Here is a 13,215-nt window from a genome sequence, read left to right on the forward strand (position 1 = left end):
GAGCAGCATGTGTTGTGGGCAAAAGCCACATCACTGGAGCTTGGGTGGAAGGAGAGAAGGCGTTTGCTGATGGGGATAGCAGAGCTAAAGTAACGTTTGATTGTTCTTTTTCTAGACGGGGAAGAAATGAGTATATTTGTTGATTGGGGAGGAAAAACCTGTACAGAAAGATGGCTGACGATGGCAAGAACTGTTGGTTGAGCCAAGTCTTGCAGCAAGCAAGCAAGCAATTTGCTTATTAGGATAGGGGTAGAACAGAAGTGGGAAGAAGAGATTTTGAAGTGCAGCAAGAGGAAGTGGTGGTCCCTGTATTTTCAGAAAAGTAGGATCCAAACATTTAAGGTGATGAGAAGGAGTCCTACAGACATCTCCCTGTCCAGACTCCTATTCCTACCCAGTCACAACCCTTTCTGAAATGCAGCTTTCATACCCAAAGGTAGGCTTGAGAATGTTCACGGCTCCCCCAACCCCACACACACCCACTTTAGGTCTCATTTATGCTGTGGCTTAGAATAGTGTGTACCCTTGAATTCCCCAGATGTTTCTTCAGTCGTTTCACCCGCCATAGGTGTTGCTTGTTTTCCACATACAACATGTGTCACATCCACCGGCTGGCCGCATCCCTTTCTTACATACCTGCCCCAGCACAGCCTCCTCTCTGCCCCAGATGTCTCACCAGAGACCAAATTCTCCTGCACAAAAAAAAGAAGGAGCAACAGGAAGAGATGCAGAGCAGAGGTGGGGAGGAAGGAGAGATCTGGCTCCTGTGAAACGCGTGACATGGAAACACTTGATCTGCTCCAGGATGGGAGGAGGCACCGAAGGGAGGGGATGGGGCTGAGATGCCGGGGCCCTGAGAACTGGGAACAGCGGCCTTGGTTCATGGTTCTCTGAGTCCGAAACCAGTCCCCATTAAGGCCAGGCTAGTTGCGGGTCCTGGTTCAGGATGAGTCTCTGCTCATCTGTCAGCAACACTCCCCTCCTCGGGGTGTTCAGAGGAGGTTTATGTTTCTCACCCCCAAAAGGCACCTTCACATAGATCTCAGCCTGCCTGTGTCACAGGGTCTCTTCCTAATGCCTGGAGGAACGCACATGTACCCCTGTTCTGGGTAACCGACCTGGATTCTGCTTCCTGCCTTGACCCTCGAGAGGACAAGCGCACTCTTTGCACTGCTAACATTTAGACACACCATTCTTTACTTCATAGAGCAGAGGCCTTCACTTCTCTGCCATGTGAAATCCAGGGTCTTGTTAGATGAATAACACCAGCAGCATTAATTTAGACTTAAATTCAGTAGAAAACATGTATTTCCTTATCTTTGAGAAAAAAAAACAAAACAGAAGCAATGAGTGTTATGATGTCCTTGGCAGTGAGGAGATGAGAAAAAGAGAGGGCTGACTTTGACTTTCTCTTTTTTTTTTTCTTTCTTTTTTGATTTGGGGTCTCACTCTGTCACCCAGGCTGGAGTGCAGTGGCACCATCACAGCTCACTGTAGCCTTTACCTTCCGGGCTCAGGTAATCCTCCGGCCTCAGCCTTCTCAGTAGCTGGGAGTACTGGCGTGCGCCACCATGCCCGGCCCAGATGTTGTTTTGATCGTGAAACCTGAACCTGATTTTACCTAATGCTGCAGCAACAGTCACGAAATGTGAAAGTGCTAAGTACTTTTGCACAAACCAGGCAAGAAGATCATTACAACGAAAATCATCATCCTGCCCCAGGCTTGAGGCACAACCTGTTCTCCCTGTGCTCATAACGCGTAGCTGTCTTGGGATAACACCTGTGCCCTGATTTGGGGGGCTTTACCCACCCAGGGTTTCTTTTAAATCAGAGAACTTGTAAGGGGACTGCAAACCTGTCTAGTTACGTTCTAGAATAAAAGGGTTTTAGAGCTCAAAGAACCCACTAGTCCAAGTCTTTCCTGCAACAAGTGAGGCCACAAAAGCCCAGGGGACTTACCCAGACTTAGGTCCAGGGCAGGCTGTCTGAGCTATGTGCCACTTCCCTGGTAGAGAGTTATGATGCTTCCTCTACCTCCTAAAAATCACCAATGAGACTTCTCCATTGGCTGGTTCTCCACTCTGTGAAACACAGGCCGAGGCTTACAGCCCCTGGAGCAGGTGCCCAAAGTCATGACAGTCCTATCTAAATCTAGCCACCTCTGCTAACTGGACACAGACGTCCGTCAGGGTACAGACCATCAGTGTCCTGTCTTTAGCCCTAAAGCAAACCCCCAGTGATGCACTAGCTTCTGTGGATTTGTATCTTTTAACGTTTTTTTGTTCTTAGTCTGGTCTTCTTTCCCTTGATTGTATAGAGTACTCGTGTCTTGCTCCTGCCTCCTTCCTGTCTGCCCAAGAGTTCAAACTCCTCAGGCTCCCGTGAGCACTCTACACCCAGCTGGGAGCAGTCTGCTCCAAGCCCATGTCTCCCATTTTGCCACATACATGGCATGCTTCTTTGCTTCCTTTTCTGGACTGCCCTCTGAGATGGAAAGTCAAGACTGGGCATGGTGGCTAACGCCTGTAATCCCAGCACTTTGGGAGGCTGAGGTGGGAGGGTTGTTTAAGCCCAGCAAATTTGAGACCAGCCTGGAAAACATAGAAAGACCTCATCTCTACAAAAACAAACAAAAATTAGCCAGGCATGGTCGGGAGGCTGAAGTGGGAAGATTGCCTGAGCCTAGGTGGTTGAAGCTGTGGTGAGCTGTGCCACTACATTGCTGCCTCAGCGATGGAGAGAGACTCCAACTAAAAAAAAAAAAAAAGCGAAGTTAAACTGCAGGTGATGGCCCAAGGCATCTTCCTGGGACCTGTCAGCATAATCCATCCTTCTGTACAGAGGAGTTGAGTTTGGTGAAGAAGCATCATTTCAAAAGTCTCACCATAAAACCTGTAATATAATCTGTCACAAGTTAGGAAGGAGCCCTGCAGAATAGCCTGGATGCCGGATGACAGCTCCTAAATAAGGGAGAGGGTCCTTTGCTGGTGGGTTCTTGTTTACTATTCTGGTAAATTCTTCTTTGCAGTTCTGGTGCGTTCTTGTTTGCAGTTGTTTTCAAGGCTGCATGTTCAGTTCCCTTGCTTTGCTTCAATTTGGTCTCTGGTGTTGAACCAGGTTTTACTAGGGAGATTAAAGATGGGTTTGTTGCAGTATCAAAGATTATCTCTTACCTTGTTCCATGTAAAGAGAGTAACTGTCATCTACTTGATTCAGTTACACAGACTTTCCCAAAATGTTACCCAGATCCACAGACAAATGCCGGGTGGCGAAAACACTGCTGGCAAATAGAACTTGGAAAAAGCTTTTTTGTTAAAAACCTAAATAACATCCTGTGTCAAAACAAATGTGACAATGGGCTATTATTTCTCTCCCTATAATAGCATGTTGTCACATCTCTGTGTCCTGCACGCATGGGGGATGGAAGGCCTGTGGGAAGCAGCGAGGTAGGGGAGGCGGGCTGAAACCTGAGAGAGGCCCTTCCTGGTGTCACTAAAAACAGAAACTGCTCCTTGGGGAGGTAACTCGGAGGTTAATCTCTGCAGGTGCCCGGCCACAGCCTCGTGTTCATTTCCAGAGAAGGGCTCTGAGGTTGCCGGAGAACACCAGCTACAGTGACCTGACTGCGTTTCTCACGGCGGCCAGCTCCCCCTCGGAGGTGGACAGTTTTCCTTATTTACGAGGATTAGACGGAAATGGAACAGGTAATCTGAATCTCTTCTCTCTTCAGGCGGGGGCTTGTGGGTTTTAATCTTCATATGTGGATTTTAGAAGTGACAGGAAGTGTTAGCCCTGCCTGGGAGAATGGCACCAAAGCTGCAGATCTCTTTCCACAAGTTCAAGTGTACTGAAACTGTGTGTTACCTGACACCAGCGCATCAGGCAATTCCATCTGTACTCTGGCAGGATTGCGTTTTAGTGCATGGGTCTCCTTGAGCCTTTCTGCTGTTCCCTATTGCCTTGAGCACCTTCTCTGAGCTCTCCTTTGGTGGGCTAAATAGGTTCAATTCAGAGAAATCCTTATCATTGAAATTCTCATTTTTTTTTTTTAAGTATAAGATCAAAGCTAAGGGTTTTTCCCCCTCTGCTTGTCCCACGTACCCCTGGGACATGAAGTTGGGGGAGCAGCTGGCCTTGCTGCCCTGGCGGAGATATCAGCCCCACTCACCCATGCAGGGCATCTGGGAGGGAAGGGGAGATACCCTGTTAAACTGCCACAGGGAGCATGTAGGTGGGGAGTGCCAGCCCTCCACCAACCGTGGCCAGCCAGCTCATTCCTTCATCCATCTCTTTCTCTTTCTCTCTGTTTGCTCTCTCTGCCTTTTCAACTCTGCAAAGAGTGTCCAGGCTTTGAAGTGGCTTTGGAATCCTCTTTCGGCAGAACTCTAAGTCAGCTCAGTCATGATCACCATTCTGGCATGACACAAGTAGCTGAAAGATCAGAGAAACGAAAGGCCACCAGCCAGAAGACATGTGATAATTCCTTATCAGAGAAAGATTGTAGACGTGAGCCTTCCACCTCCATTCAGGTCCAAAGCCTTTGTCGCCAGAGTGGTCCCCAGTCCTTCTGGTGAGAGATTTGGGACTCTGGGGTCCTGAATCGTTTTCTACTCTGTCCCCTTCCGTTTCTCCCACACTTTGGACTAGCCACAGCATAAAACTCAAAATCAGAGGCTGTTCTGGGTTCAGTCCTGCTAGGCGAGTAAGTTCTTGTACTTCCCAGGGACATTTTATTGAATTTCACTTAATTTTCCAGGACTTTACATCAACTGATTATTCTGAGAAAGCTTTTAAACCTGAAACGTCTGATCCATTTTGTAGCATGTTAAGAAGATTCTGGTTAGAGATTAAGGTGCCTTGGTGATTTGTTACTCATTTCTCTTCCCTCTCTGGCACCTGTTTTCCAAAATGTTTCTTCTCCCTTTAATTTTTATATATGGATGATGATGGAATTAATATGTCAGTTATTTAGCCAGGTTCCTTGGGTCACGCCTGTAATCCCAGTGACTCGGGAGGCTGAGGTGGGAGGATCACTTAAGGCCAGGAGTTCAAGATCATCCTGAGTAACAGAGCAAGACCTTGTCTCAAAAAAATAATAATAATAATAATTGATTAAATTTTTAAAATATAATAAAATATGTCAATAACGTGTTATCAGATAGATGCATAGTAGTCATCTTAAGTAAACATTATTGGGGAAAAAAATGTTGATTTTCACTTGAAGTGTGCAGGCCTAGGAGAAACACATCGCTTCAGGGAATGTGGAGAAGTACTTTGAAATCATCCTAACCTCTAGCCTCTCTGACAAAATGGAGCACAATCTATAAAACCCTCACCTGGAGGGACAGCCTTCGTTCTCCGAACTCATTAATTTTTTCTGTGCCCCACTTCCAATAGCTCTTGAATAAATTATGCCATCTGAAAAGCCTGGGGAAGAAGAACACAAAGACCCAGGACTATTGATTTTAGAGGAGTTTGTTTTACTTGAAAATCATTCCATTACTTGAGAGGGAAGAGAGAAGGTCTTTGGAAGGTAACATTGAACTTCTTTTCTGTTGAAAGAACTGGTGAATTGCCCTAGAAAGAATCAGACCTTCCTGGAGACCTAGCAAGGAAGGTATCCACCTCACAGCACACTCACACGCACCCTGGGGGTCTGAGAGTGTGGACACCCTTCAGCACAGAGACCCCCATACCTCGCCAGCTAGGTGCCGACCTGGGGTCAGTCTGCATACAGCTTGGCTTTGCCCAGTTACTCACCTCCTGTTTTATAAAAGGCATCCAAGAAAGTTCAGCCTAGAGGGAGCGCCTGGACCACACATGTCTTTGTGAGATGGCTTGAGTTCAACGAATGTGACAGAAACAGAGGAGGCCACAGAGGGGACTGGAAAGGGACCCAAAGGGGGTGTCCTTGGACTGTCATAAAGGTGATGTCTGGTCCAGAGAGAGGCTCCAGAGTTGTAAGGAGAGAAATACAGGCACAGGGAGGTTTTGACCACCTACCTGCTAGTGTGGTATTATCTGGACATGGACTGTTGCCCCCTGTACCTGACTTCTTCCTGCCCCCTCCCTCAGGGAGCAGCCTCTGGCCAAGGCTGGTCTCTGAAATGTGTGAATGTTCCCAGTAGCAGTCATGGGATGCTGGTGACCAAGCAAAGCTGAAAACAACATAGTCGGCCAAGCACGGTGACTCAAGCCTGCAATCCCAGCACTTTGGGAGGCTGAGGTGAGGGGATTGCCTGAGCCCAGAGGTTCGAGACCAGCCTGGGCAACTTGGCAAGACCTTGTCTCTATAATAAATAAAAAAAATTAGCCTGTAGATCCTGCTACTTGGAAGGCTGAGGCAGAAGAATTGCCTGAGCCCAGCAGGTTGACGCTGGGGTGGTGGTGAGCATGCCACTGCACTCCAGCTTGGGCGACGGAGTGAGACTCCAACTCAAAAAGAAAAAAGAAAACAGCGTAGTCATCACTCTTAATCAATGTCTGTAATTGTAAACACCGTATTGGGAATTTGAGTGCTTAACTTGCTTGATTATAAAACTGCTTGGAGGGGTGAATTCGCTATAGATCTGCTGCCATCGCTACCTCCATAAACTTTAATAAACCAATGTCTTTCTCTACTGGACCTCCAGGTGACTTCTTTGGAATAGGTAAACATTAGGCACAGACCCTCTCAGGTTTGGGATTACCACATTACACCGCTTCTCTTTCCAGCGCATCCGGTCTGAAGCTCCTGGCTTTACAAAGGGGCACTTGCACCCTTCTCACACATGGACCAAAGAACTTCACACTCTTCTCCTGGTTACTAAGAAAGCACAGAACTGTTCTGTGGTGTTCTCAATGGGTTTTAAGGAAGTTACTTCTCCTGATAATTCTGGGAATGAAAGACAGAGTGGTCAATACAGCAACTAAGATGCAGACTTTTCCTGCAGTCCTGGAGAGTTGGTACTAGCAGCAGAGCCACACAGAACCCCAGATGCCAGCTGAGCAGAACCTCTCTTGTCACATGACCAGCAGGAAGCCCAAGGTGATACATCTGGGCCGGTGGTGTTTCTCTTCACCCTGCTGCTTTTGCCTGACATCTGTCTTTATTCGGACATACAGAGAGCCAGGTGACATCAAGATGGAACAGGAAGGGAAGCCAGCAATGTCTAGAGAGCCCAGCATTTTGTGTAGAACTGTAGTCTCATGACAAAAAGTGGAAAGAAAATAACCTAGCCCTTCGAAGCATGAATTGTTGCAGAATAAAAAGAGTGGGAAGGCATAGAGTGGTAGCAGGCATCTCATGGAGCCCTGAGGAAGAAAAGAGGCCTCGAGAAAGCAGATGTAATTGCCCGCAATGTCTGAAGTCAGTGAGAGAGCTTTTAAGGGAACATGAAATTACGTGAACCTAATGCATATTGCTTTCAATTAATATGCTCGTTTCTGCAATGCTATACTGGCTTCTGAATGTTTCCAGCTGAGTATATTTATTTCCACAGACTCAGGAAGGCATCTGGTCTACCCTTCTTAGTTTTAAAGATAACAAAACCGACCCCAGAGGAGTGAGGTAACTTGCAGAGGCTACAGTAGGCAGTTAGTGGCAGATATGCAGGAACTGCCTCTTCCTAGGCTGGGAATGTGCCGGATAATAGGAAGAGAGGATAGAAAGGGGAGAAGGGAAGAGAAGGGGAGATGCCATTTCCAGGATTTTTCTACTGTACCTACCTGCTGCTTCCCTATTCAGACAACCTGCCTAGGGTTTGATGGAAGATAACAGCACTTCCTACAGGAAAAACGTTTTCCCTTGGTTGTGTGTAAGTTACACAAAGTTACATAAGCTACTTAACTAGTCTCTGTAGTTTAAGTTATATCTCATTGAGATGGTCTAAACCTGGAACAGCACATTGTAGACCTGGCTTGGCCACCATATCACCTTTAAGCTGTTGGCACGTTTATGTCTCAGGCCACAAGATATTTTGTCCGGAAGCATAGTAAATTCTGAGTTTTGGTTTTCTTTACTCAAAAATTCAATGGCCAGACTCAGAGATTTTGGAACTTGAATCTTCACTCATCCTCAACGTACTTCACTCATTCTCAAAGTACTCTCCATTTGATGCAATACATCTATTGAGATGCTTTTTCTACTGCTCAAAACAGTCCATTTGGATGCCTTTTAGTGCTTCTGCTGTTTTTGTTTGAACCCTTCCACATTGGAAAAATGTTTCTCTTTGAGGACTTTTTTCATCTGGGGAAACAAAAAGTTGCTCGAGGCGAGACTGTGTGAATAGGGAGGGTGGGGCACGGGGGTCATGCTGTTTTTGGTCTAAAACTGCTGAACACTCAGTGTATGGTATAGGCAGGTACACTTGTAAATCACCCACCATGAAATGGGCAAACACATTGAAAGAATCTCAAAAAAAAAAACAAAACCTCACTAAAGCTGAATGTAGCCTCTCACAACAATGCTAGCTGGTATACTGATGCTGATGGGTTTCTCGAACACTCACCTGGTGAGAGACACCTGAACTACAAGGGGCCCACCCTCCAAGAGACAATTCTGGGTGTTTGGGGGTACCCCTCATAAGTAGCCAAATAAGAAATCCTATAGATTGCATTATAAAATAGCTTGAATTTTTTTATCACTGTGTTTTTGTTGTCCTGCTTAAGGAAATATATAAAATTATAACCATACATTTTGTATGATATTGTATTCAGTAGAGAAAAATCTAAAATGGATCGCTTGAGTGTATAAATATTATACTCATAAGCATTCTCTAATTTATCTGTAGACAGTCATTAAAGCTTTGGCTTAGACAAAGGCCTTTAATGGAGAATAATCATATATTAAATTCCTTTTAAACAGACCAAAATAACAGTGGCAACTAAAAAAACTCATAAATATTTCAAATCCAAGTTTCAGTAGTATACTTTCTAGCAGAAACAAGTTAATACGCTGAAGCAATCCTTGAAGAAATTTGCTATATTAAAAAAAGAAAGCAGCTTCTACACTAAAGCATTTTGTTTCCTTATGGTAATCTGCCAAGTAACTAACATGTGCACAGGACTCAGTTTGTATAGAAGTGATTTTCAGTGTTTTCCACATATACCTTCATCTCGCATTATAGAAAAGTCTTTCCTTTTGAGACCCTTTTTGAAAGTAAAGCACGTTTGTTAGAATTGACAAACCTCCAGCCTGGGCAACATAGTGAGACCCTGTTTCCACCAAAAAAAGTTTTAAAAATTAGCCAGGCATGATGGCACATGTCTGTAGTCCCAGCTACTTGGGAAGCTGAGGCAGAAGTATCGTTGGAGCTCAAGAGGTTGCAGCTATGGTGAGCTGTGATCATACCACTGCACTCCAAAACAAAACAAAAAGAATTACAAACCCAAGCTTGGATTCCAGCTCAATCACTGACTAGGGTATACCCTGAGGCCAACTACCATTACTGCTTCTCTAAACTTGTTGCTTTATGTTTAAATTGAGGATTTTACCTTCCTTATCAGGTTATGGTCAATATTATGTATGTAAATTTATCAGTGCAGTCTCTGGCATGTGGGAGGTACTATACCCAGTAAATGGTAGCTATGATGATTTTTTTTTTTTTTTTGCAAACCCTCATTGGTACTTGTACACATATGATAGAGAATGCTTCTTCCTTCTAGGAAACAGCACCAGGCATGACCTGACCCCAGTTACAGCCGTCAGCGTCCACTTGCTCAGCAGTAATGGAACGCCAGTGCTGGTGGATGGTCCCATCTATGTCACCGTGCCCCTGGCCACCCAGAGCAGCCTGAGGCACAATGCCTATGTCGCAGCATGGCGGTTTGACCAGAAGCTGGGTAAGCAAGAGTCCCGTGCTGCCGATCGGCTACCAGTTGACTTTGTGACTGTGTGATTTTTCTTCTAAGAAGCCTGTGGAGGTCTCTTTTCCTTGAAGTCGGTGAACACTTCTGCTCACAGTACATTATGTGGTTTCTAGTGGGCAAAGCTTCCTGCGGCATGCCATTTGGGCCCTTTCCTGGAAGTTCTATGGATAGATCATAATTCAGATTCTTTAGTCCCCTATATTAAAGGGGAAAAAAGTTGCTGTTTTGCATTGCTATAAAAGAGTACCTGAGGCTGGATAATTTATAAAGAAGTCTATTTCACTCACGGCTCTGCAGGCCATACAAGAAGCATGGCACCAGCATCTGCTTCGGCTGAGGCCTCTGGAAGCTTTTACACTTAGTGGAAGGCGGCAGGCGAGTAGGTGTGTCACATGGCAGGAGAGAGGAGGAGGTTCCAAGCTCTTTTGAACAATGAGGTCCCTTTTGAACTAATAGAGCCAGAATTGACTCATTACCTAGGGAAGGGGACCGAGCCATTCATGAGGGACCTGCTCCCATCCCCCACACACCTCCCATTAGGCCCCGCCTCCAACACTGGGGATGAGATGCCCAGGTGAGATTTGGAGGGGACCATTATCCAACTAATATCCCTATTCTAACCTCTGGTCATAGATATCTTGGTAGCGAAATCTTGACGCAAGCTAAATCTTGATGATTATTTCTTTAGGATGAAATTTTAGAAGAAGCAGAATTCCTGGGTTATAAAATTTTAAAGTTTTGAAAACATATTTCCCTTAAGATCATTTTTATCAATTTTCACTCATGATACCAGTCTGGGAGCACATGCTCGTGCTGAGGGTTTTGATAGCATGGGGGTTCCTGTTCCCCAAGATTGAAACTATTCGTTTTCAAGTAATGCAATTCAGAATTTAAAACTGCTAGGCCATATATAAAGGTAATTGGGAGGTTTTGTTTTTGTTTTTGTTTTGAGTTGGGGTCTTGCTTTGTTACCCACGCTGGAGTGCGGTGCCACAATCCTGGCTCAACACAGCTTCCATCTCCTGGGCTCAGGCAATCCTCCTGCCTCAGCCTCCTGAGTAGCTGGGACTATAATTATGCACCACCACACTCGGCTAACTTGATTTTTTTGTAGAGGCGAGGCCTTACTATGTTGCCCAGGCTGATTTCGATCTCCAGGCTCAAGCAATCCTCCTGCCTCAGTCTTCCAGAGTGCTGGAATTATAGGTGTGAGCCACCACGGCTGGCCAATTGGGAGATTTTTGACATCAAGCATATTTTCATAGATACTTAATTCCTTGAGTCAGTCAAAACTTAGTTCTGGGAATTATATTTGAAAATAAACGTTTCTTGGGTTTTTCAGGGGGATGGTTTGGTTTGGCTTGCTTTCCAAATAATGGAGACTCTGGCAATTAATTGTGAGGGATGCACTGATTTTACCAGATATATTAAACTTGACATTGTTAAGTAGATTGTGATGCTGGATTAACATATCCTGCACTGAGACAGGTACTTTAGTGCTGGTGTGTATACTCTACAGCTTAATAATTCTGGCATCATGGTCACAGTCAGAACATGAGGAGCCCAGGCCCTCCACTAGAGAGCAGTCTGAGGGGTGTGTGACTGGGATTCTCAGAAGAACACGGGGATTCTGAAGGGAGGAAGGAAGTGGATACAGAGAAAGGGAGAGAAAGTGAGCAGGAAAATGGAAAGAGTTGGCATTTGTTTCCTGAAACCTGGGTTCTGCTCTTTAGAAGATGTAAGTCCCGCCTTGGGCAAGCTCCATAGGCCTGCACTGTCATTTGTAAGAGACATGCACTTGTGCAGATTCTCACTCCCTTGTATGTTCTGCCTCTCCTTGAACCCCCTTAGGGGCCCCAGACACACCTGGGCCAATGTCCTACAGAAGCAGCAGACGGTACTTTCTAGGTAAGATGAAAATTTCTGTCAGTAGACTTTGAGTAGAGCAGGTCATCGGCCATAGTGTGGGTGGGCCTCAACTAATCAGGTGAAAGCCTTAAGGAAAAACACTGAAGTCCCCCTCAGGAAGAAGAAATTCTGCCAGCAGACTGCCTTTGGACTTGAACTGGAATATCAGCTCTTCTCTGGATCTCTGCCCTGCCAACCTTCCTTGCAAATTTGAACTTCCCAGATTCCACAATTGTGTGAGCGAATTCCAGCCCACTGTGCCCCCAGAGTCCCTGCCCCTAACCACACTCACTGCTGCCTCTGTGGGGCATTGATCCGAGTGTGTCTGCAGCCCACCCCACCCACAGCCACGCCTGGCCCCTTGCACAGTCGTGTCGTTGTCAACATTTCTCAGACCTCTGCTCCCCTTTCCTTCTCCACGTTCCCTCTGCCTCGGCTGGGAAGCTTGCTTCTTTTTCCGCCATTTCCAGCGGCTGTGACTGTCTTCCATCTCTCCTCCCCTCCCATGGGTCTTCAGTGCTGCCACTTGGGTTTTCTCTTGCAACCACAGATGACTTTCTCTCGTGAAATGGCAGAGGGCGACTCGTTGAGAGGAAGCCCAGGCGCCACAGCAGCTGGATGTCTTCAGAGCCTGCCCTGCCTGTCTCATGCCTCCTTTCCAGCCACTGTCTTGTGTTCACCCTTGTCTTAGTCTATTTGTGTTGCTGTAAAGAGTGCCTGCGGCTGGGTCATTTATAAAGAAAAGAGGTTGATCTGGCTCACGGTTCTGCAGGCCGTACAAGAAGCAAGGCACCAGCATGCGCTTCTGCTGAGGGCTTGGGAAGCTTCCACTCATGGCGGAAGGTGAAGGGGAACAGGAGTCTTGTGATAAGAGAAAGCGAGAGGGAAGGGAGGTGCCTGGCTCTTTTCTAACAATCAGTTCTCTTGGAAACTAACACTCATCTGAGGACGTCACGAAGCTGTTCCTAAGGGTTCTGCCTCCATGACCCAAACTCCCACATTGGGGATCAAATTTCAACATGAGCTTTAGAGAGGACAGGTATTCAAATGATATCAGCCATCCATTTCCACCAAATGATCTCCCCTTCTCTGGACTCAGTGGGGTCTCTCTCATAGCTTGTGGCTTTGTGTGAGCAGAACCAATCCTTTCAAATCCCTTTCCTTGGCTCATCCCAGTGAATGTGTTTCAGTGGTCCCAGAAGCACCCAAGGACTTGGCGGCTGTACGGCTGCTATCCCTGGTGTATTCCCTCACTGATCACTGAGTATTGTTTATCTTCGAATCCTTGAGCTCAAGGACAATTCCTGGCATAAGGCTGGGTGCCTACCAAAAGTGTCTTGAGTTGTCAAATCAGATGAGGATTATTTTAGTGTTTTTAAAAGTTAGAAGTTGACTGGATGTGGTGGCTCAAGCCTGTAATCCCAGCACTTTGGGAGGCTGAGGTGAGGGGATTGCCTG

General features: G+C 46.1%; 1 protein-coding gene across 1 annotated transcript in view; it reads left to right on the plus strand.

Annotated features, from left to right (window-relative positions):
- LOC103264530 (protein FAM171A1-like) overlaps window positions 1-9,878 on the plus strand; it is a 29,801-nt gene extending 19,923 nt beyond the window's left edge. The window contains exon 4 of the mRNA XM_021714559.1: window positions 9,646-9,878. Within this exon, the coding sequence (XP_021570234.1) occupies window positions 9,646-9,878 (233 nt within the window). The remainder of the gene's footprint in view (window positions 1-9,645) is intronic.
- Window positions 9,879-13,215: the final 3,337 nt, after the last annotated feature.

The sequence above is a fragment of the Carlito syrichta genome, unplaced genomic scaffold (assembly GCF_000164805.1).
Source record: "Carlito syrichta isolate Samal-C Ts95f unplaced genomic scaffold, Tarsius_syrichta-2.0.1 Scaffold305668, whole genome shotgun sequence".
NCBI classification, from domain to species: Eukaryota; Metazoa; Chordata; class Mammalia; order Primates; family Tarsiidae; genus Carlito; species Carlito syrichta.